At 38.8% G+C, this 25,439-nt stretch overlaps 1 protein-coding gene and 1 long non-coding RNA gene across 2 annotated transcripts in view; one reads left to right on the top strand and one right to left on the bottom strand.

Annotated features, from left to right (window-relative positions):
- Positions 1 to 71: 71 nt before the first annotated feature.
- LOC148056744 (uncharacterized) lies at positions 72 to 9,527 on the top strand. Its single transcript, XR_015702727.1, has 2 exons — positions 72 to 202; positions 434 to 9,527. It is a non-coding gene; the product is annotated as an uncharacterized LOC148056744 (long non-coding RNA).
- A 107-nt stretch (positions 9,528 to 9,634) lies between these two features.
- LOC104012938 (connector enhancer of kinase suppressor of ras 2) overlaps positions 9,635 to 25,439 on the bottom strand; it is a 209,359-nt gene continuing 193,554 nt past the window's right edge. The window contains exons 19-24 of the mRNA XM_087749123.1: positions 25,176 to 25,247; positions 13,947 to 14,017; positions 13,083 to 13,186; positions 11,134 to 11,641; positions 10,601 to 10,800; positions 9,635 to 10,212 (exon numbers count right to left, since the gene is read on the bottom strand). Coding sequence (XP_087605249.1) covers positions 9,997 to 10,212; positions 10,601 to 10,800; positions 11,134 to 11,641; positions 13,083 to 13,186; positions 13,947 to 14,017; positions 25,176 to 25,247 — 1,171 coding nt within the window. The 3' untranslated portion in view covers positions 9,635 to 9,996. The remainder of the gene's footprint in view (positions 10,213 to 10,600; positions 10,801 to 11,133; positions 11,642 to 13,082; positions 13,187 to 13,946; positions 14,018 to 25,175; positions 25,248 to 25,439) is intronic.

The raw sequence follows: 25,439 nt of genomic DNA on the forward strand, positions 1-25,439 counted from the left end.
GCAGCGGCCTTGGCTCCGCCCGGCGGGCTGCCCCGGGAGGGGCCGCGCCGGCCCTGGGCCGCCCGGCGCCGCCGCAGCGGGAGGAGCGGGAGTTCCCTCAGCGCCGGGGCACCGTGAGAGGAGCGGGCGGGCGGCTGGCGCTTCGCAGGAACGGGCGCCACTAAATAAACAGCTGCAATAGCGGGGCTGTTTTGGCAGCTTTGTAAGACTCCGTGCTCGGTTATCTTTATTTAATCCTGCACTGCGAAGTGCCCGTCGTTTAAAAGTAGACTTCCGTGGGGTCCCGGTCGGTCTGGGCTCTGAAACGCTGTCCCTGGGGGCCCGGGCCCGTGCCGGAGCCTTCAGGGGAGGCAGCACACAGATGGCTGTAGCGGGGTCTTCACTCCTGTGATGCACTGACGTCTCTCTGATACTTTATTTTTTTTCCTTTTAGCTCCTAGAAAATGTTCTCCCCCCAACATCTACTCCAGAACACAAGATTAGTAAATACATTTCAGTCAGAAAAGGGCAAATCGCAGATGTCTCCGTTTTAAAACATGAAGCGGACAGAAAATCCCAGGTGAGCGGCGTTTGCTTTGGCCAAGGAAGCACCAGAACGACTCTTCGGAGGGCTGCTGGGCCGGCCCGGGTGGCAGGGCCTGGCCGTGGGAGAGCGGCCGCGGCCGTGAGCTCCGTGGCTGCCCGGTTCCGACCCGGGACCGGCGCTGGGCTGCGATGACTCTGCTTAATTACAGGTATTGGAGAACACACAAGCACAAAATTTAAGTGCAGATAATTTGTTTATTGAAGTCCAAATTTACAACTGAAGTTTACAACTTTTTTTTTTTTTTTCCCCCCAAAACAAAAGCTTCGTTTGAATTTAGGAAGAATAAATGTTCTTTTCAATAATGTACAGACTATATCTCTTAAATAAGTTAATATCTTTGAAAAAAGAGCAATATGTTCCTTTTTTAATGTTGCAGTGCAACTTACAACTTACACGTCTGTGCAATGTACCATGAGGTATATGCCCAGTGAGCAACACACAGTGAAGTTTTCCATTCATAAAGTTTCATTGTAGACACACAAAAAGTTAACAAGTTAATCTGTGATACAAAAAACGCAGCCAGTTACAGTAATTCACACAGAACTCATCTGGAAAGAGGGAAAAAAAAGAAACCTAATGTTCATTGCCTGTATAAACTATTGGTTCATCTCTCAACATAGACAAGTATAAAATTAAAAATACTGTTGTGAAACTGAAGAAATACTGTATTATCCAGGGGTTGAAACCTAGTTTTGCCTGTATTCGTCTAGAGCAGTTCATTTTCTCTCTCTGTAGCATCAGTGAGCTGAGGGACTTTACTGCGGGTATCGGTAGAGCATCTGCTCATAGAAGCGCTTGAGCGAGATGGTGATTAGAGGAAAGTTGCAGAATGCTCATAAACTGTGTTACAACTCAGACGTTTTCCCTGGCATAGACAGGTGGTTTACCACTACCTCCCATTCATCTCACAGCTGATGAGAAGAACAAGACTGAAACATGGAAGATTACTAGTATTTGAAGCTTTGACACTTCAAACTTTTCTAGATGGCTCTAAAATACTTATTTTTCATAACGACAGAAAACATATATATTTATTTTAGAAAGAATCAGCCACAACATAACTTTGTGATAAATAACAGTTCTGCCTCTAATACATATATACATACTGCTTGTAAACAAAAAATGCCCACGGGTCATGGAGTCTCCATGATTTTTATACAAGGCGCTATAGATTTTTTTGTTATTGAAAACAGTCCTAGTGAAAGTTTGGTTTATAACCTCCTATTGCTACAGAAACAGTTAAGAATGTTTATATTTACAAAGAAACAAAGACCATGGAGACCCCATAGCATTATTTGCTGAAGATTTTAAGTTGGTGGGGTTTTCAAAATACACATTGTCGGCATGTTCAGGTTTCGTTAACAGTACAGGTTGAACACCAGCAGTACAATACTCTAGTGCTTTGGTTATTTCAACCCCTGAATATACAAAGACATTACTACAGCCTACTTCACAGTTTAATGCAAGTAAAGTGCAAGCCATAGTACAAGGGTGTCATACATTTTCATACATGTAAGCATTATCTAAAAAAGGCTCTCTATACAAGTTGTATTAGCTACTTTAGTAAACTAGACAGAAGTCACCTATGGCCCAGCAATTAATGGTCTTACAAGGATATTTTTCTTTGTAATACAGTATGTGTCAAATGTAAAAAGTTTATTAATACTAGTGCATTTCTCTTATATCCTAACCTGTTTTTCTTTTCAGATTTTTAAGCTGAAATCCTTGTTTCTCAGTAAAACAGAAGTCTTAACTGGTAACAGGGTCTTACTGGTATTTTGGCCAGTGAACACGATTTGTTAAGACATGTTTGTTTCGTGGTTGCCAGTGGAAAAAAAGCAATAGAGTTAATATGTATAATGTGGCATCCTTATTTAATCTGCAGCATTCAGACAGATGCATTTACAGTTAGGAAAAAGATCTGTATTGATACCCTCACCAATGCCTGAGAATGAACAATATTCTAGAAATGTGAGGACAGAAGCTAGAGGGCCTAGCTGGTCAAACAACAGTTTGTTGATGTATTTTATCATTTTTACAACATTGCTTTCTTTCAAGTACGGCTCATACAGTGGCATTAAAGCATACGGCGCAGTCCCGAATTGTCGCTTTTTAACACATGTACGTGCTTGATAAAAATAAAGATATATCTGTCTGGCCTGCATTAAGAATGAATATGGTTCTTTTCCTGAAGACAATGACAGGCAGTATCTGAATATTTTTAATACTTTTAATCAGAGTAGGTCCCAGTAGTATATCAGCTATCTCAAAAACTGATAAAAGCTTAAACAATATTATTTGTAATCCTCCTCCTGAATATGGAAGTGTGTATAACACGTAAAACGTAGAAACTAAGCTTTAAAAAAATGCTTCTTCGTCTATTAGTTATATCAAGAATAGAGAGTCGCCTGCCTACACGTTAGTGAACGGAACCGATCAGAAGTACAGCATTACGCTTATATGTAAAGGGAGTAAAGAAAAGAATTTTTAAAATCAACTAAGAAAATACGACTTGCTTACTAGTTTTTGTTTAAATAACAATGTATTTTCCATTCATCAACTGATACGGCTCAGGTTCGATTTTCAGACGCATGCCCAGTTAACGCCCGTTGGGAGCCTCAGCCACAGAGCGTGAGTTTGTCTGGGATACGAGGAGATGGGGACCCCATCCCCACAGCAGCTTGCCTGAAAAAGCTACTCTGAACCTTAGCTTTGATGAGAGAAACATTCTAGAAGAAAAAGAACTTTTTATTACTTAATATAAATCAATTAGCTAATATTGCTTTTTCAATCTTTCCTGTTATTACCCCTTTTTTGTGCTAGTGGTAAATAAACATCATTTGGCAACAGGGAAGATGGCATATTGTCTCTAACGAGATTTTAAGCTCGGTGGTCTAAGGCATGTGGTATGTGGAAAACCTATAAACCTGCACTCCAGGCAAAAAGGCGTTGCTGTAATCTGCACCCGTCTCTCTTCCCTCGAAACGCCCCATTTCCCTATTGCGACAACTAAGGGGAAACAAAAAAATCCTTTGTGAGACCAAGTTACCACTTGTTTCTCTACCATCACACTGCAGGAACTTGGGCGCGCTATGAACAGCATTTTCAGGGCTGAGGCCCCGTCATGCAAACAGACCTGTGCTCTCTTAAGCCATCTCTCCAGGGCTGGGTCCAGAGACAGCAGTCAGGGTCTCTGTAGAGATACAAGATTTGCTTATGCTAACAGATTTAGTGTTTAAACTGTAAATAGAATTGCATGGGAGGCATCCTTCGCATTACAGTTTTGGAGGCAGCTGACAGGCATTGCAGATGGGGCTTAAGTTTTGTTCGTCCGTTGTGCTGTGTCTTGCCTTAGCCAAGGGCCGTTTTAAGCAACCCGCCTTTGAAGCACCTTGGCTCCCACTGCATGAGGACTTTGTCCAAACCATTGGTGAAATATCAAGGAATAGCTCTGCCTGGCAGAGCTGTCCCCCCTCGGGGGACCAACAGCCAAGGTTTGCCAGGATGTAAACAGCCCCTGATATGCATCGCCTTGCTCGTAAGTACCACTGTTTTTTTGTGGAGAAGACTGTTTTTATTGCTTTGGAAGACAAGTAGGACTACATGCTGAAAGAATACGGCGAATAAGGTATGTGATGGGCTTAGGTCTGCTTTGTATTACTTGAGACGAAGATCAGAGAGACAAGAATTTTCTTCGTTCTCCTCAGATCTGCATTGAGTTCAGCAATTTCTACCTGATTCTTCATTTTTCTTCCAGAAGTCCTATTAACATTCAAAGTGAAATCCCCTAAAGGTCAGCAGTAGAATTCTACAATTTTTGATGAGGCTGAGCACTTCCCAATGCCTGTGTAAAGGAACCCCTTCAAAGGCATCATCTTTACTATCCATCCTTCACAAAACCTTGGGTCAGAGAGTGAGTATTTGGCCTGGAAAGCTATAGCTGCTGAAGACAGTAAGAATAAAGTTAAGTGGCTGTGTACATCTAGCAATTCTCTGCAACACTCATTTCTTTTTCCTTGGAAAAGGCAAGTGGTGCGCCGCATTTCTAGCTTAAAAGACAGCAGTCCAGATCTGAATATTAACTGACTTACAGTGAGAATTCCCTGCTTGGAAAAGACGGAAAATGTCATCCTCCAAACCCTTTTCGTAGTAGTTGATCAGGCTTTCCTTATGGTGCTAAAGCAGTTCAAGAAGCGCTCATGATGTGTTTGAGCACGTAGAACTGTATCAGAAGCTGATGGAGCAGTTTTTGCCAGTGAAGCGAAGCAGCCTCCTGTGCTGCGGAGGGTAAAGATGCTCCGTACGATCCAACGCAGGCTGGTTACTGTGCGGGCAAACGTAACCCTGCCTGTGCTGGCACGGAGTGTCGGCCCAATGTTTCTGCGTTATTTGCGTTAAAGAATACGGACGTACAGAGTGATGAGAACCTCCTCCTCCTCCTTTGATTACTTCTTGTTTGTATTAATCAGAGCAAGCTCAGGAAGGTTTTCACTTAAATTAATGAAACCACGAAAAAGGTCTCTGTTCTCTCGGGAAGTGCTGCTGAGATAGATAGCTACTAAGATAGCTTTCAAAGAGCCGAGATTTCAGTGGCTACAGAATAGTATTAAAAAAGGAGGGTAATCGGTACCCTTAGGGGGAGCATTACATCAGTTATAATATAAAATAGCCAGTAACAAAAAGACTAAGCTTGTGGAGTCAAAGAGAAAGTCTGCTGACTGAGGGATGTTTTGCCTGCAGGAATTCTGAATGAAGACACTAATAAGATCCAGATAAATAAAACGCATCCAGAAAATCTCTTCGTGTAGTTGCGTATGTTAAGAACCAAGTTTTATCTCAGCATTCAGGCAGGAAATCTAGTAAGTTCATAAATGTATTGTACTGGTGCTGTGTATTGCCCTTGATGAACTCAACAGCAAAGAATTTGTTTTTCTCATTTAAAAGCGTCTGATCAAACTACCACAATAATTTCAGCTGCATCATACAGTGTGTTGAAGTACCTGACGGTGCAGGAGAATCTGACATATTGTAATATATAAGCAGGATTTGGTGCATGGATTTTTCAATACAATATCTGTATTGCACTTTGCATTCCAGTTATTTCAAAGATCGTGAAATTCCGAATAATTGCGCTGCGGTGACTTCGTGCATTACTCTCCATAGTATAGCTAGATTAGTACCTGGATCCAGAAAGCAGAAACGAGTTTGTGGGGAGGGAAGGGCTGTAGTATGGAGTGGAGTATGCATGCAGAATGTATGACAAAACTCTTGTGAAATGACTTTCAAATGCCAGCTGGCATTTGTGAAAGAATAGAGTCTTCGTATTGCTTAATTTAACAATTAGATTTTGCTTGCTCTGAGGCATAAGCAATGCTAGACAAATCTTTCAAACTTTTCTCCCAGTTAATCTTAACCCCATTATAGCAGATTTCTCCAGTGTATCTCAGTTCACCGTATGAATCTCTTGGATAATTTATCTTGACTATTCAGTGCAAATCATATTTGATGAGAACTGCTCGGCAAGAGCAGAATACAGACTCATGACTCCGAGAATTTCAGAACAGATGAAAGATTTTAAAGACAAGCTGAGCAAAAGTATGATCTCTCAGCTTTTTATCTCATCTACTCATATTTCAGAAATATATTTTTTTAACTTTCAGAAATGAAAATGGAGATTGTCTATTTTCCTTACTATTTATGTTATTTTTAAGAAATGTATCTTGCTAATGATGTTTGTCATTTTCAGCTGTATCTGTAAGTAGCATTTTAGAAGAGAAATAGCTTGGTTCATTATTTGCTAGGGACTTCACTGAATATGCTCAGCAGACAATTGTCATTTCTGTCTTGACTTACAATACACAGCATTTGAAATCCTTTTTGAAAGCTATTTTAAAGCCATATGGATCTTTTTATTATGAAAGCGCAAACCATCTTTTGGGTTTGAAACAAAAGGCGTGTTTAAATTTCTTTATGGATATAGAAAGTTCAACCCCTGTAACTAATTCTGTGACCATCCGTCACTGCTTGCACGTACAGGATGAATTAGTTTCTAAATGGCTTCTATAATTTACCCCGTTGCTTGCTTCGCTGCATAATATTTCTCCCACGTTATACGAAGGATAGTATTAAAACATAGTGAAATATATAACTTTTAGAGATCTGATATGAAAAGCTAGATAAATTCTATTTATGCTTCTGCTATTCAATTGTCAAGTAACTACAACGTTCACATAGTAAATACATTTCAATTTAGTTCTATGTTTTGCATGAATACTGCAACTCCAATGTTGGTGAAACCCGTGGTGGCAAATAGTTGTTCTAGATTTCCTGTATCTTTTCTGTTACCTCAGGTGCTTAGACAGCGGGTGAAGTGCACGTTTAATATTCAAGCAAAATATATACAACGTGGTCCTGCTCCTCTGACGTCACTGGAGTTTTGCTGTTTCCTTCAATGGAAATACGATCGAGCTCTGATGTGTGCATTTAAGGAGCCATTGTCTTCGGTGATTCTTAAGCACAGTTGATTGCTCTGTTGAAGCAGGCAAATATGCCTTCATGTTGTACGTTCTATCCAAATGTCGTTATGCATTTGTTGCAATGCTGCTGTGACTCAATTGCCTGTGTGATGCAAAGAACTCAAACCAGCTGTCACTAATACTTCTCTACGAATAACATCTTCTATTGTTATAGACTATTATTTGTTTAATCGCTGCATCTACTATGGTTCAAACAAATGCCAGTGCTAATAAGAGTAAAAAACAAACCTGAATTGTGTTTCTTCAGCTGGTATATCGGGTTTACACAGCAAGGCTTTGGTAGCAGCGGGGCTGCAGGGGCGGCCTCTCTGAGAAAAGACCAGGGGCTGCTCCCGTGTTGGACAGGGCCGGTTCCAGCTGGCTCCAAAACAGACCCGCCGCTGGCCAGAGCTGAGCCCATCAGGGAGGCTGGTGGCGCCTCTGTGGGAACTTATTTAAGAACGGGTTAAAATGCTGCACAGCAGCTGTGAGAGAGAAGCGAGAAAAATGTAAGAGAAACAACTTTGTGTGCATCAGCGTCAGTAAAGGAGGAGGGGGAGGAGGTGCTCCAGGCACTGGAGCACCTGTGGAGAAGATTGTGGTGAAGCAGGTTGTCCTCCTGCAGCCTGTGGAGGACAACGCCTGAGCAGATGTCCACACTGAACCCCCTGGAGGACCCCATGCCTGAGCAGGTGGTGATTCCTGGAGGAAGCTGCAGCCCATGGAGAGCCCACACAGGAGCAGGCTGCTGGCAGAACCTGCAGCCCATGAAGAGGAGCCCACGGAGGAAAAGGTTTTCTGGGAGAAACTGCAGCCCATGGGGGACCCACGCTGGAGCCGTCTGTTCCTGAAGGACTGCAGGGAAAGGACCCGCGCTGGAGCAGTTTGTGAAGAACTGCAGCCCATGGGAGAGACCCCACGCTGGAGCAGGGGAACAGCGCGAGGAAGGAACAGCAGAGACAAGGTGTTATGATCTGACTGCAACCCCCATTCCCCATCTCCCTGCGCCACTGAGGGGGGAAGGCAGTAGAAAAGCTGGGAAAGAAGGCATGAAATTGAGCCTGGGAAGAAGCGGGGAGGTGGGGAAAGGTGTTTTTAGTTTTGTCTTTGTTTCTCACTATGCAACTGTATTTTTAATTGGCAATAAATTAAATTAATTTTCCCCAAGTCAAGGCTGTTTTGCCCATGACAGTCATTGGTAGGTGATGTCCCCATCTCTATCTCAGCCCACGAGCTTCTCCATCATATTTTCTTCCCCTGTCCTGCTGAGGAGGGGGAGTGAGTGCATCCTGCTGGGCATGTGTTGGCCAGCCAAGGTCAGCCCACCACAGCTGCTTTGTGGAGACTGAACTAAACAAACAGGGTACCTTCACCCAGTCCTGGCTTTGCAAACAATTGCATCTCTTCCTGGATACTAGGACCTCACTGAGATAACGTTTTTTCCTATATTGTATTGAACTTTACAGATTTTTACAGTTCTTGATGTATGAGAGACAACTAGGTTTATCTTGTGAAAAATTATTAGTGAATATCTGTGTTTAAGTGAAATGACATCAACTGTATTCACGTCCCCTTTGCTCTGCTTTCTAGAAATATTCTAGCAAGCATAGTCAAAGAAAATTGTGAACGGGTGTTTGAAATTTATGTTCAGTAGCATTCAGAGCAATCTTTTTTTTTTTTTTTCCCCCAAGAATACAAGTATTTTCTCCAAAATCTGATTCTCAGAAATCATTCTCATCCAGGCAAGGAAGTGAAATACACTATGTGACTTGTGTGTCTTCCCAAACCAATCAATACAGATTGGTTTTCAAATGATGTATTGAATAACTTCACTCACTTGCTAATGTACTACTAACAGTTAAAAATTATTGCCAGGCGTTATATAATTTTGAATAATTTACTCAGCTCTAGATGTCAGTCTATTATAGAATGTAATTGATTAGTTCAGGATTTTTCTAAACTTGATTCTCATCCTTGAAGCATCAGAGCTTTTTTGAATTTTGTGACTCACAGTCATGTGTCACTTAAATTCACAGTGAAGAAACTATGAAAACCTGCAGTATGTGCCAGATTCAGCGCAGATGTTTTTCTTTCACCATGAAATACTTCAAATTATATTAAAACCAGTTTAAGTTGCAGCATTAGTGAACAACCAACATTGTTCTACTCATATCTTAAGCTCTGTGCCATACCTGCTTGCTTATGTTCATTCGTTTTAAAGGCAGGCACAGTATGTTACAAACACAGTATCGAAATGGCATGTACAGTATGCCCATAGGGCCAGATTGGGATCTATTTGCTAGATGTACAGTGTACATTTTAAGGCACACTATAGGGATTGAGTTTACATTTTGATAACTCTGTCCTTTTATTTGCAAAGATGGTCACTACCTGGAAATGTTGCAAAAATAAACGTTCATCTCTAAGAGCGGCCAATGTATTTATGTTTTCATTTTATATTTTTCTCAAGAAAAAGTGTGTGAAAATGTGAACTTTAGGGCATTTTAAAAGTAAAAGTCAACTACCGTGTTACATTTTATATACATAGATATGTCTTTATATATATCTAAATATATAAAATGATTGTAGGAGCTCATACTATAAGCTTAGTTTTAGTACAGTACTTTAAATATACTGGTATTTATTTTCAGCTACACTTCTGCACTGCTTCTTTCTAATGCAGAGCTTGATACGGACATCGGTTGATAACAGCAAACAAAAAAAATTCATAAAGAATATTATTGTCTTATCATGCAATGTAGTAGGCATCCTGTGGCACTATTCTTTTATCCAACTTATTTACAGTACTGCTGAGTACATTATCAATAAATATTACAGTGTTTGTCTTATTTGATTTTTCATGGCACCCAGCAATTACTCGGGATACGAGTCCTGTCACACGTGAGTTTCAATGAATGAGTGTGTATGTGTCAGCATTGGTGCTGAGGTTGCAAGTTCAGAGGCTCCATTTTGGGATTTCACAGCAGCGCTGTACTCACAAATGTCCAGGAAAAACTCATAGTTCTTTAGTTTCCAATCTTTAAACTTCTTTGATGTTAAGCTGGGATCATCCAGAAGGCTGTTGATAACTGTGAGGTCCCCTTCCTTCGCCTATCAAATTCCAGAAAGACACAGTACATGTCAAAATGAAATTTATGCCGCATTTTGTATTTTGGCATTTTATTTTTTCTTTCATTTTAATGCAAAGTGCTAGGGAAACTGCTATGGACACTTAAATCTTTTACCTATGCTCAGGAACTATTACAGCTTAAACTGTTTGACAACTCAGTCCTTGGCACTTTCTATAATATGCCTATAAAGAGTGCCGAATAATTTTTTTTTTTCCTTAAGCTGGAACATGTTTGTTTTCAAGTATTTTTGGTTTCTTTGGAACTTAATTCTAAAGCTACGAAGAAAGCCTCATCCATGGAAAACAGAGAGAGATTATACTTTTACGAGTTTATATTGCTCACACACAAAATTAATGGTAAAGCCTTACTTTTAAAGTGCTCTTGAGAACTCTGATGTGGTGAAGCTTTTCATTGATAACCGGATCATTACATCGCTTTATAAAAGACTTGCGGAACTCCTGCTTGGTGGAAGGACGCTGCTCTCCAAAAGCTGACAAACTAGCTTGTTCCAGAGATTTGTACAGTTCTTGCAGACCATCTGTATTTTCTCCAATTTCTTTTATGTTTTCTGAAAGAAAATAGATAAAGAAACCTAAAACCAAATGTAGTCATTCAGATGAAGTCTCTAAAACCAGCAAGCAATACTGCAAATTCATGTATAAAGTAACCCTGTAACACGGTCTTCCACTTTTTGTTTTAATGAAACAAGACCATTTTGATCAGCCCCAAAGCTATATTCTTAGCACTACATCCAAGCATTTTAGGTGCAAACTCCTCTGTGGTGACTGATGAATTTGCCAGCGTGTAACAGTTCAACCACAAAAACCTTGCTGAGAGTAACGCAATATTGCTCCGGCATTCAATGGCAGTAAAGAGGATGAGAATACCTCCAAAAGCGTACCTTCTGCACAGAAACTATTATGCCTTCTAATAGGAACTTTCTCTTCTAGCTTGTCGTCTGTTCCTTCTATGGACTTGACACGTCCCTTACCCCTGACATCTCTGTTTCGGGGAAGGCTTTGACTACGTTGTTTCTGTGGCCTGCTGTAAGAGCTATGTCCCCTTTGACATTCCACCAAAGGGAAAGGCCCATCCTGCTCGTAATTATGACGTCTCTGTACTGGCAGCGTTGCTTGTCTTCGTTTGTCCGGTGACATTCCAGGCCGCCCACTCATGTACTCTGCATCAGGAGGAACAGTCTGAAGAAAATGGAGCCCTGAACTGGTTAATGGAGTCTCTATCAGATCCTGCCATGAGCGTCTTTCTCGGTAGGGAGGTCTGCATCCTGACGAGTGTGTGCTTCCTGCTACGTCTTGTCGAGAATCCTCGGCGGAAGAATGGGAGTATGTTGATTCACTTGAAAAGTGTCGACCGTGTTTGGCTTCAGGGAATGGACTTGAAGAATTCACCTGAAAAGAGACAAAAGCAGCTGACTATAAGGCAACGTTTTGAACAGATCCAAGAAAATGACTGTAGCTTAGGACATTATATAATACATACTAATAAAATGGACTGATGTGTGTGTTTTGATATGTCATAGTATGAACCTCCGTAAACAGAACATAACTAGCAGTGAGATCTTTTATGCAAGTGCTACGTTTTAACCACTCCCTATTCTTGTTTTGCACATTCTCTGCCCATGAGCAACTCCTGCTGGAAAGAACAGTATAATACTGGTACAGGTTTCCTGAAGACCTGTCCAGTTTACACGCAGTCCAGCAGCGTGCTGTGAAGGCATGAAAGCCCCTAAAAGAAAACATAATTGGATTTCCTTTCTTTTTTTAGGGGATAAGTATCCAGCCAAACAGAAAAAAAAAAAAACTTCAGCACCCAGGAAGATTTTTGAATCTTAGGGGACTGCTGAACTTAAATTACTTTAATTAATTCTGCTGGGTCTGTGTATAATTTTAATTCAAAAATAAAGAGAAGGCAAAAAAGTGGAAAAACAGAAAGGGAGGGGCTTAACCTGTATCCCAGTTGATAAAACAGCATCACATGGGTGAAAATCAGTCTGAACTTCACCCATGTGATGCTGTTGTCTCAGTCACTCTTTCTTTGGTTCTGGCTGTGTGAGGATCGTGTCATTCACGCTGAAGAAAAATCTGAAAGAAAAATAGAGAACAGTCCTATCTGTGCTTAGAAACAGAGTAATTATCACAGCCTGTCTATGTTCCTTATAATAGAAACATTCTTATTTTCTACTAGAGCCTCTTCATATACAAATTTTTTTTTCCTCAGTTATCAAAACTTGTCTGTGCACAATATATTAGAAGTACTTTTATCAGCTACTTAACATCTTATGACACTAACAGAAAATACTGTCACTACTATGGTATTGTACACAATGCTTCATATTGTAAAAAACCCCTTGCCTCTAAAGATAGGTTCTTAAAAAAAGTGTTTGTACTACAACAGGATTACTGCATGAATGTGAGCTGATCTTAATCTCTAGCATCCAGTATCCGATATTCATACTTGAAAAACAGGCTCAGTTAATACAAACTATCCCATCCACCACATTCTTTTCATATTCTGCAGTAAAGTCAACATCTGAATATTCTCTTCATATTATTGGGTGCAATCTCCCAAATCCTACAAAAAATGTCATATTTACAGTCTGGTGACATATCTGTGTGAGGAGGCATTTACCTCTCCTTCCTTTGTAATTGGCTTGTTATGGAAACATTCAAGGGCTTAGCTCGTGAGGAACAGCAGTAATTTCATTCTTACAATGAGATCCGTCTTTGTTCTGCCTTTATAGTAATTAAATACTCCAAAACAAGGAAAATGCAAACCAAGGCACACAGATATTTTTTGGTGACCTACTGCAATGCAATATTTATAACTCACTGAGGGGGTTCGGTGATAGGTGTCACACAGTGTTGAAGAGCCTTCCTGCTTCAGGGTTAAAGAGCCGTCGATGTCATCCTGGTCGCTTTCACTCCAGTAATCTGCTAACAAAGCATTCCGGGTTTCACTCATGTGCTTTTCCACAAGAAAGGGGTCCCATCTTTTAAAAGTATCATTAGCATGCAAAGGTCAACATTTCACAGTCACCTAGGTGGCTTGGCAGTCACTGAGGAACAGACTTGTGAAAATGGCTGGCACCTAAGATACACAGATGTGTAGAAGAACCTTCAAATGTTTGAGGGTAGCGTTACAGAAAGCAGGTTAGGCACCTAACTCCCACTGTACGTAAAAACCAGCTTCTGGTTACAGACTTTCAAAGAGAAACTTCATTCTAGATGCCGAAGTAGAGCTGAGCCTCAACACTTGATTTAATTATGTTAGCACAACAGGTTCCACCACGGGTGATGGTGAAAAAGGCAAGGCTGGCACCTGAGCTCAAGAGATGCAAAAAGGGTTCTCGGGCACATAGTGACCTGTGTGTGATGGCTTCACTCACTCTAGGGCGATGAGCACATCCGATGGCTGTGATCTGGGAGATCATACCCCACCCGAAACGTTGCATTCTCTTTATCACTTGTTTTAAATATTTCTTAACATTGTTACTTGGGATTTTACTTTCTTTGGTGGTGACACCAATAAATATAGTTCTCCAAGGATGTGGATTCTTATGAAAATTGATATTTCAAAAGATATGGCACGTACGTTAATAAAAAAGTCAGTTATGACATCTCCAACTTTGTTCAAATAATGAACAGATATGTACTCTCTGCTCTCTTCTCCTAATTATAATCTGTGAAGCATTACCTTCATCTGGACGAATATCCTTGTCATCAGGTGTGTAACCAATCGCTGCGAGACCCAGACGATTCATCCATCTAATAGAACAATAAAAAATGAGGAAGAGAGATACTTAAAAGGAACATCTAGTGTAAATCTGAGGGCATACACATTCTTAACATTTGGAAAAGTCAGAGAGAACGCTTAGTCCAAAAATTAAGCACAGTTCAGGCTGTTAAAATCATGATTCAGATGTGTTCATTGCTTAATAATTTTAAGTGAAGGATGTTCCAGTTCACATCACAGATTCTATTCACACCTGCTGGAGGATGTTTGCCTAGTGAAGTACCAGACTCATTGCGTTTTATTCTGCTGCCTGGAAAACTGAAGAATTATGACATCAATCTTCCTTAGGTCATCAAGAAAATGTGAAGCAGACATACTAATATGCTAACTTTAGCAATGACTAAACGAAATTTTTAGAATAGTCTGTGCAGAACAGAGAACGTCCAGCTCTGTCTCCACCTTAAGCAGAATCAGATCCTCTCTCAGTGGCGTTTGCAAACTGTTTGTGTGGAATGGTTGCCAGAGACATTGTGTAAAGGAGCTTATTACATTTATTCTGATTGCTACTTCTATTAATTTCAAGAACTTGCCTGAATTTCAAAAATACTATAAAATAAAATAGAATTATACTAATAATTGCATGAAAACCTATATTAGAAAATAAGTTGTATTAAATCTGTATACTCAGAAAGCTAAAACAGACCATGACAGTATTCCACTCGTTATTTGCTAGTCTAGATTCATGATACTGGTGACATAAATGTTTAGGCTTGTTGAGCTGCGATACCAACGTTATTTTCCTTTGATTTTTTTAATACAGAATCTTAGGTTTCTAAAACAAGACTTGGTAAATTGAAAGTACTTCAATATTTGCATTTCACATTCAATGTTCTGGTTTCTTTCTTTGTCCCAAAATTAATCAGTGTAATCAAAAATAAGATTCTTTGTTTCATTAGGAAAATATTCTAGTTTATTTTGGGGAAAATACCTTTAGAGTTTTCTTTATCTAAGATTACTGGATGTTTATACAATATATCATTGAAAGGCAGGAAAAAAGGACATTAACACATAGAGAGGAAAGTCACTTCTTAATGTTCAGCAAATGGAAAATCAAGAATCAGCTTATTTTCATCAACGAGGACACATAACCAAAGGAAAAAGCCCTATTAATAGACATTTGTAATGACTGGGATGCATTCTTAAATATTCCCTTACTCAGTGACTAAATTATTTACTATGTCATTCATTTCCTAGTATATTGCACGTAAGAGTTTTCTAGAAGCAGCTCTTTTTTCTTTTTTTAACGTTGCCACATAAAATTTGTTAATAATTACATTCTTCGTTAATGAATCATAGCATGACAAAAACATCTTTCAAAGACTTCCAGAAAGACATTAGTAAACAATACCTACAATACATGTCAAAAGGACAGGTTTTTTGCAGATTAAAAGAAGAAAACTATTCAGTGTGATTCTTTCCCACTTGTACTAGAGCAGACAAAAAGCTTCTAAGGACATATGTGAATGTATTATTGGTCTAATAGGATAGTATATGGAAGACGGTGCAGACAGCAAGGAGGCAGAAAATGAAGGACGAGTGAACCCTCCACTAAAAATAGCCCACAGTTCAGCACGTATCGATCTCCTGGTCTAAGCAACGCTCTGCGGTCGCTCAGAGCAATGATCTTAATCTGTAATATTGGATCTAACACTGACTCATTGTCCGGCCTTCAGCAAATCTTTCTACGTATCTTATGGCTTTCATAAGTATCCAAAGGGGACAACAACATTTACTTCTTGCAGGGAATTGTTATAGGGTTTAATTTACTTGCAAAACTATGAAAATGTGAAGAATTGTACAATAATATTGCTTTGCTTTTCAGTATTAAAACAGAAGTGGGGAAATTGGAAATAAAAATGGAAATGATGATTAGTTTTCACAAATATCAGCTGCAGGGTTAGGACTGCTTACGGAGACATTGTTTATGTCAGCACATCAACAACTCATCTCTATCATGAAGGAAGTAAATTTCAAATGCATTATCAGGTTTACAGAAAAGCTTTTCTACAGCGCTCACCAGCGTAATTTCATTCAACAAAGGCATGCTGATCACTTGACATTTGCTTCTGGAAAGGCATATTCTTTATTGCAGTAATTGAAGTGACATCATACCCTTGCTCATTATTAAGCATTTGTATTCACTATTTTTTCAACAGTTGTTCCTGAATTTCTAAACTCATTAGCATTGGAGTAAAATAGTTTCAGTCATACTTTACCATATGCCTTTGGCAATTAAGCAGAATGCCTCAGCGACTTCAACTAAGGTTCTGCTTAAGGACCAATGATAAATTAGGGCTCATTACCATTTTCAAAGTTAAAACAGACTCAGCCATTTTGGTGGTCAGTGAATGGATATTTATATTGTCTTAAATTTCTTGCCAAATTTATCTTGTTGCTCATTGTTAATTTGAGGGTTTCAGATCTTGGAAGCATATATAGATAACAGTCAACGTGTTAACATTAACCTTCAAGAGAACACGGATATTCTTAGCAAGCACAGAGTATCAGCTTTATTCATATGGCCTCAATGTCCGAATCTGGAATTAGCAGAAGGTAATCTTCCTTCTCTAAGACTGCGCAGATTTTTCTCTTCCAAAGGGCAAGATCATCCCCAGCTATAGTTACAAGTACTTTCTTACCTCATTTACCACAATTTAGAGTTAGGTCTTTGTCAAGACAACAAAAAGGGTTATCTGATGACATTCAGTGGCTTATAATGATAAAATCTCTTCTGATAAAAGAAAAAGAATCTCAATTTTAGGTTTTGTGTTTTTAAAAAAAGCACGGGTGAATGTTTTTGAGGTTAATCAGGAGTTATAGAAGTGCTGAGATTACAGATGCTTTTCTTACAGTTAACTTTTTTTTTCCAAGGAAATGCAAGCTCAGTTCAAAAGGAACGCTGTGTAAACTTGATGAATTTACTTGATGAGCAAACCACTTTCATTTTTAAGAAAACAGGCAGTCAAGGTTATAAAAAGTTCTCTGTGGAAAGCTTGGAAACTCAGCCATTTGGTTCCGAACTCTGCACTGAATGCCTTGCAGGCAAATCTCAGCTTTCAGGAAGGCAACGGGAGTATGTGTCAGAACTGGACTCTCCAAGGGATAGATGACTGCATGTTTACTTGAAGGTCACGCGATGCAAGGCTGCATACTACACCTGACAAGCAGCTATAGTGAAAAAAACCCCAGGAGATCGTTTGTCCAATTTGGTTTATACAGCTGTACCCCAATAGCTCTTCAAATTTCATGTGATCACAAAAGGACATGAGAGATTCTGACAGGTACGTGTATACCAATCTTACATGTACATCTCTCTATATCTTGGCCCCCTGAAGCAGAAAGTTGGCCTCCTCTTCCCCGCAAAACCCTACCTTTTTTCTTTCATAATTTCAACTACTCTCTTATTTTGGTAATTAAACAACTTAAACAGCACGCTTCACTAAGTTTGAGTCTAGGCCACTCAAGGAACCACAAGGTTTGCATTCTAGATAGAAATTAGTTGTGATGAAAAGGAGCCGTACTAAATATCCCAAGGATACTTTGCTACAACATTTTACCTTCAATATGGTACAACATCTCCATAAGATCCATCTCAGTGAGGTACATTTCAGCAACTTACAAGGGACCAAGAAGTGTATTAATCATTTTTTGCTGCCCGTACCTTAGTGAACCAAATGCAGGGAAAGGTAAACCTCAAGTAAAGTCATTGAAATACATAAGTTTAGTACTTTGTCTCCATGGTTTAAATTCTAAATAAATCAGACTTGGCTTTAATTAATTCTGTTGATTACAAACAGACACTGTTGTCATTACTTTGGGATAAAACAGAGCTGCATGGTAGGAAGTTAAGTTAAATTTACTGTGATAATTCTGGTTAGTACCAGGGGATTACAGCCCAGGGCCTCTTCTGAGAGTCTGGTTCTACCCCCCAGGCCTGGAAAGTGACGATTACAGAGGCACCGAGGGCAGGGATGACCTAAGTAGCTGTGACAATGATCAAAACTTGCTACTGAAGAGTGAGTCATGCTTGAAATGCCCAGAATTGTCAGGAGCACATTCTCTTACTGATCATTTAATAAAAACACTGGAAAATGTTAAAGTGGACCAAACAACTGGGGAAACAATTTCATATAGCTTCACTGTCCTAACACACTATATTAAAAACAAGACTATGCCATTACTCATTGTACAAATGCAGAAAGTTTCTGTTTACTGACGGTTATCATTTACTCCTGCCAAGCATGGTGGTGAGCCAGTCCAAGGTCAGCGTGAGGTTTTGGGATTGAAAGCAACAATAGTTTTCATGGTGGCATCACACTTTACCCACTTGGCTATTCCTTTCTACAGTCCAGAGTAAAATAGCACAAGTAAAAAAACCTAAACAACTTGGACAATCTCAGTTATAATAAATTTGAGAGAACTATTATGTTTAGCGTAGGAGAATAAAAATCAAAGGCAAGAGGGTAACCATTTTTTTAAAAAACAGGTGCAAAACTTACTTTTAGGGTTATAGCTAAAACCCTCCCATAAATCCGTGGGGAACAGGTCAGGAAGTACCGGGTTTCTGTGGTTCAAATAAGTTTTATTTGCTAATATCCTCAATGCTGGACACACTTTTTGCATGTATAAGATGGCTGGTATATAGAAGAAACTATTCAATCCAAGTGAAAAAGTAAATAAAGGATATATTCCAAAAAGGTGTAAATTCAAGAAAGAGTCTATCCACTTTCACTGTTTCTTTCTGTTAAATGTTCCCTTAAGAATGAAATCAATGAAATACTGAGGCATTAAAGGATAGAATAAATAAATAGTTATATATTTCCTATCTTTCTTGCATCATTTAATCAATTAATACTTGCACTTGTATGTCATGTCAGGTTTGTATTATAAATGTTTCAGTGCAGGAACGTATCTTTCTTCGCTTTTGAGATTGCATCTACCCTTGAGACTATTTGGTTAAAAGGAAAAAACAGAACTAAAGTGGAAGTTAAACTTGACTTAATCTAAGTTATCTTTAAGTCTACTAAAATATAGATTCCCTTGAACCGTTTATTTCATACACAGAATTTATTCAGTGCAATTTATATTTCATGTCTGATAAAAACCTCTGTATTATATTTTTTTTTACATCAGTGGGATAATCGGATTCCAGAATTCACGGTAAAATTCTTTGCAATACAGAATTATGTTTTAAAATCGATTTTGTACTTGTTGTGCTGGGTTCTTCCTGACCAGTCTTTCTTACTGGACAGCTAAAAAATCAATACACTTCCCGTTTTGGTTCCTAAGGTAACTTATTTTCACTATTTTCTAAGGTTATACAGGTAATATATTCATTTAACAGAATAAAGGTTCCTGCAATAGGCATGGCTAAATGATGCCTTGATTTTCCTCAACACAAAAGCAGCCCAAAAACGTAACTGATGTCTCACAGTGAAATATAACACTGAGCAGAGTCTTCTCAATGAGCTCATCTCTCCAAATATATCAACTCTCAGCAGCCTGTATTTCTACTATTTTATTTGTCACAGTTGCTGGAATTTCTTAAGTAAAATCATTCATGGGGTAAACTGTAAGTACTCCCTGATTTGATAATTTGACATGACTCTGTTGATCTTGTTTCATGCATTGTCTTCTTAGATTTGTCAGGCTGGAAAAATACGAAAAAAGCCCCAGACAGCTTAACAGTTGACAAGTGAACCATGGCAATTTATGCCCTCTTTGCATGTGCATCTACTTCATGCACTTAATGGGATTTTTTTTTTTCTCCCCGCAGTGGATGATAGACAAAAAAGTTCACTACTTCTGTAGCAAATAAATTACCCTTCTGGTAACAAATGAAATAGCATCTTATGGTATAAATATAGTTGTGTATCACAGAGAATATGCACACAATAGCTTTATGATAGACTATAATTTCAGATAAAACCAATAGTAAACCCTAAGGAAATCTACCAAAACAGTCACAAAACTCACTCAGCTGGAACTTCTCTTGCCAATTTCCAAACACATTTCCAAGCACGTTTGTGGCAGCACTAACACCGCTTAGGCAAATCAGAAAGGAATAGTCATTGGTATGTCAAGCTTGGAGTTTCAAGCTGATACTTAAAGGAATCTATTAAGATTACAATAAGATATTTTCTTCATTAGTCAAATGCGGATACCAGATTCCACCCTACTGTAACCTTGTCCTAGCGGATTTACCATATTACTCTGGATAATTCACCAAACTTTCTGGGCATCCACTTAAAGGCGAGTACTGGCTGCTGCATGCACCTACCGCTTCCTACGCTGTCTGGGACATTGTCTGTGCTTCAGCACCTGCAACCACGTCGTGTTCTCCAGAGTGTCTTTCTACCATTCTTATGAAAGTATGGGTAAGGGATGAAAAGCTGTAAAAGTGAATCCAAGCCAGGATTTCTTAACATTTAATGCACGCTGTAATTTTACTCAGTTATTCAAGCTTTTACCCTAGCTTTCAGCCAATGATTGGCCCAAAAGAAGGCTTTGGAGAAATGAAACGTTCTTTATGAGCAAAAGAACTGAGTTTAGCATGGCCTGAAAAGGTATGGGGGGGGCCTGGGTTTTAGAGGGGATTTTTTTTAAGAGATGGGATGATTTATTGTGAAATTAGGTAATTCTAATTCCACATACTCTTAAAGAAATCATATCAAATAGGCCTAACAATACTGTTAAATACCCAGCTTATTTAATTATGTATATTACTTATTTATATTACTAAAAACTTCAGATTTTGCAGTGTTAATCTAGTATCTCCAGCATAACATCATAATATATGACTGTAATGCGCGTTCATTCATCACGGAGAGGTACAGCACTGCAATCACAGAATCTGCTATATTAAATGCAGTTGAACTCTCTGACTCCCAGGAGAACTATACCAATTCACAATGGCATTATTTACAGCAGAATTTGATTAAGTTAATTTTGTAATTTAAACCAGTACAGAAAGTCAATGCAAATTCTAACCCTTGAGCGTTAGGGATAAATTTACACCTGAATGCTAATTTGGATTGCGTATTGGAAAATTGCAATTGTGTATTATAAATTCCTTTGAACTCCTTTAGTGTAATGCTATAAGCCAGTGGTTCTCAAACTGTATTAAGGGGGAAATGGTAGTTCACAAGTCTATGGCGAGTAGTCTATAAGTCATAGAAAGGAGGAGTTAGGTGGCTAGCCAAAAAAAAGGGGATTTTGAAGACTTGCAGCTCTGTACTAGTACTTCCTGGCGCAGTATTTTCCCCAGACGGAGCACTGCTATTGCACTGTTCACTCCCATGTACATCATGGTTTCATCCAGCCTCTGGGGCCTGCAGCCAATTCTGATCAGAAAACTGTTTTACTTGTGCTGCAACTTATGAGCTTTTATGTGAGAACAATAAATTGGAGGACAGAAGTGGCCTTGGGCATGGACTACTTTTCCTGGATTTGAAACAAGTTTATAGGACCATAAAGGAAGAAGGGGAAAACCTGCTGTTTATGTTTACTTACACCACCATTGGGATTCTCCCTTTCAGGGATTTCTAATTGAAAAGTACCTTTCACGGCCTGCAGAATTATCTCCTTGCTTTTCATCGGGTAAGGGACTGAGCAGTAAGAGCTCTTTAATAACTTACTTGGCTCTGTTTGTTAAAGAGCTGTTAAATTAGGACAGGCAGATCTGACATGGTTGCTCTCCTGCTCACTTCTCCAGAACTCTTGTTTAAGAGAGGCAATGTCTAATAGGGGCGTAGGTCTGAAATTTTTAGTTGCCAAGATCTTTTCTTAGGTGTTAGCTTATTTGTAAGTGAAGACTGAAAGTAAATTAAAACTGTAAAAAGATGCATTAATACTGGCCCATCATCTGATTTGGCCAAGATCTGTCAAGGATACTAACATGCCCCAAATTTACGGAAGACAGCTGAATGAACTTTAGTAATAAACAGGATGATTTAGGGAAAGCCTTGGGTAACTCACTTGGTTATATCCCATACATAAAAATACAAAGGATATGCACCCTGAAATTTGCTTATAATCAATAGAGATTTAATTCAGAATACTTCAATTTTCACACAGTTTCTTTTTAAGGAAAATATTGTGTTAGACTATTTCAGGTCTTTACTTGGAAAATATTGGGAGTGACCCCTACAAAATCAATCATCGTTCTGTTTCAGTGGGTAGCAGGTATTTTTTATATTTTTGAACAAATGCAAAAGATTTATGGGAGTTATTAAAATTGCAAAGTTAACCCAGTTATTCAAATCAAATGTGATCAAATTATTCAGCCTAAAACAGGAACTTTTTTTAATTTAATATTTGGAGTCCATGAGGAGATTGTAAATGCACTGCACTGCATACTTCCATCAATAAAGTAGATATTGTAAAACAACTGCATATTAAATTCAGTGCTAATTTCCTTGAGAGTATTAAAGCCATAAACAGGTTATGCATGGTATGGCAATAGATGAAGCACTTCTGGGAAATAAGGCCTTTAACAAGCTTGGAGTACCCCGTGACCATGGCAAGCAAAAGATGAGCTCATCAATTTCATTATTAATTCATTTCTAAGAACACAACTATGCTCATGTAAGACCTGACAAAACAGCATGAGCATTAATTTTGCAAACCAAAGTCTGTGCACCATGCAGCGCAGCAGGCAAAATCCAGCTGCAACTGAGTAACTCTATCTGCTACATACAAATCAATTACTACCCGTTGGTATACAATTCTTTCAACAGCAATGCAGTATTAAAGGCAGATTAAAATATTCTGGAGTGGAGAAAAATTATTAAATGGTGAATCTGAAGTAAGAAACTGTAAAAACAGCTGTTAAAATAAAAGCTGGTGGTAAATGCAGTGGAAGAAAGGGTATACTTTCCCCACATAGCAAATAAAGAAATACTATGTTCTTCTCCATATTAGAACTCCTTTACTTTTCAGCCTGAAAGATTTACCCTTCTGTCAGCATAGAAAATCCATTTAAATTTTCTGGTGACAGCAGGAGTGAGAGATACCATGCCGAGTATTTGCCTTATTTCCTCAGATTACATGGTTAGTAATTTGCTGGGAAGAGAGAGATTTGTGAAATTAGTATTTTAAGTGCATTTTTCATCTATGAATCTTGCTTACTCATTTCAAATTTCACACAGGATATCTGGGAGAAGTAATTCCAGGAAGCATGTAAAGGCTGCAGGGAATGCCCAGGGACTTTACAGAGGTAGCATAGTAATCCATCATTTGGGCTGGGGGGGTGAATTACAATTACTCTACAGGAACAGCATTTCTGCAGGAAAAATACTGCAGAAAAATACTTCAAGAGAAAGTTCACCCTTTGTCTTTTCTCATGGGAAGCAGAGCCAAAACTCCAGGAAAAAGGCTCTCATAAATTCCAAACTAACATGTCAGTACGATATGAAAATACATCCTGGCACCTTTCCAACTGTTACTCTCCACGAAGGCTGTAAACTGTCATAAAGACAGCTTCGTTGGCTCCCCAGAGTAGAAAAATCAATGAATATTGTGAGAGCAGTTTATTGAATGTATGTCAAGACTTCCTGGTTTCCTTGAGTCAGAATTTTTTATGGTATAATAGAAAGATATGATCAATGGCACTTCAACAAATCATAGCTATCAGAGCAGCTAAAACCAAGGGAGAAACCATGCATAGTTAAAAATAGCAGAAGATCCTCACTTCAGTTTTGGAGCAAACAAATCTCAGTCACGTTATATAACTGAACAATGGAACATTATTAACATTGGAAAAATATTTTTCAGCAGATTTACATCCCAAACATAACAGCTAGCCACAGCGAGGTACTCCCGAGAACTGAACCTCATCCTCATCAGTGGATGATGAACTAGCCTGAACTGTTGCAATACAGCCAGTCTTATACATCAATACAGTATTTCTTGAAGGGCCGTGTAAACCACAGAATATAAATGTTCAGTTTAAAAACAATTTTTAGACATTAGTATTCCAAAGAAAAAAGTCCAGCTGTATCCTGAGACAGTTGCATCTTTCTAAGTCTGCGAACAGGAAGAACTAACTAAATCTCAAAGTTTCAGCAGTCTACGCCAGGAAAGATTTAAGAGTTCAAAGTATGGCAACGTTGTCCCATGTGTCCTTGCTTTTTACCTCAGCTGGGAATAAACAAATTACCAAGTAACAGGAGGAGGTAGAACATTTGACTCTGCCTTTGAGGATCAAAGGTACCTCCCCACCTTTATCTAACCTCTGCCTTCATCACTGAGTCACAAAATAGAAGCACGGAGTAATTTAGGCTAGAAGACACGTCAGGAGGTCATCTGTTCCCGCACCCCACCCACGGCAGGGCCAGCTTTAATGTTGGATCAGGTTGTTCAGGGCCTTGTCCAGTCAAGTTTTGAATGCCCTCCCAGCACATCCAAGGACACTTAAAAACACAGGGCAATGCCAACAATTGAACTTTGCTAGCCTCTGTTCCTTGTTGGGACAGTGATACAATGAATAAAATAAATTACTACTGGTTTTTGTTGTTGTTGTTTTTTTTCCTTAGGGGGAGAGAGAGTTGGTTTTTATTTTTATTTTTCTTTCAAATTCTGGCATGAAAAATAAATGCATCTCATTAGTTCAATACCATTCCTGTTAGAAAATTACTTCAGATTGCTTTTCTCTGGTTTTCGATGATGTCACATTACTGGGGATTATCAGTAGAGCTAACCTTAAAACATCTTATCCCATCATGTGGGTATTCTCTTAAGTATGAGCTTTGGTACGTATGCATTGTTTTTATATACCAGAAACTTTTATCCCACATTAATAGTTCTAGCCTTGATCAACAAAAAATTAGAAGTGAGATAAACTTTATGCCCATTAACAAACAAAAATTCTAATGAACATACATGAGACCAACAAAACTAACTTTCCTAACACCTTTGCAGAACTGCGACATGTGGCACGACAGAAAATTTCAGCAAAGCAAGCCACACAATGTAATGTATGTACTAAAATTAATGGAGGACTGAGGACACTATCAATCAGCATTACATCATGCTCCAAGAGTATATTTCTATGTGAGATGAAATATTATTTTCAATTATTGGAGTACCATGATAAAGAATATACCATGATAAAGAGGAAACATAACTTACCTATTCATTTCTTCAAGGCAGTCTGTTGCAAAGTAGAAGCTCTTTATTTTGGGGTGGCATGCTTTGAAGGCACTATAAAATAAGCACAAAGAATAAAAAAATACCTTTTCTTTCAAACAGTTTGTCTACAAATATGCAAGACTGACAGGCTCTATGATTCTTCGGCACGTTACAGTTTCATAGGCATTTTGCATCTTCACTCTGAATCTTGCTGGATAAACTTAGAGATGGATTCCTACTGATCAGATTACGTCTACATTTGTG

The sequence above is a fragment of the Nipponia nippon genome, unplaced genomic scaffold (assembly GCF_047370975.1).
Source record: "Nipponia nippon isolate SJK-2023a ecotype South Korea unplaced genomic scaffold, ASM4737097v1 scaffold_12, whole genome shotgun sequence".
In the NCBI taxonomy this organism is placed as follows: Eukaryota; Metazoa; Chordata; class Aves; order Pelecaniformes; family Threskiornithidae; genus Nipponia; species Nipponia nippon.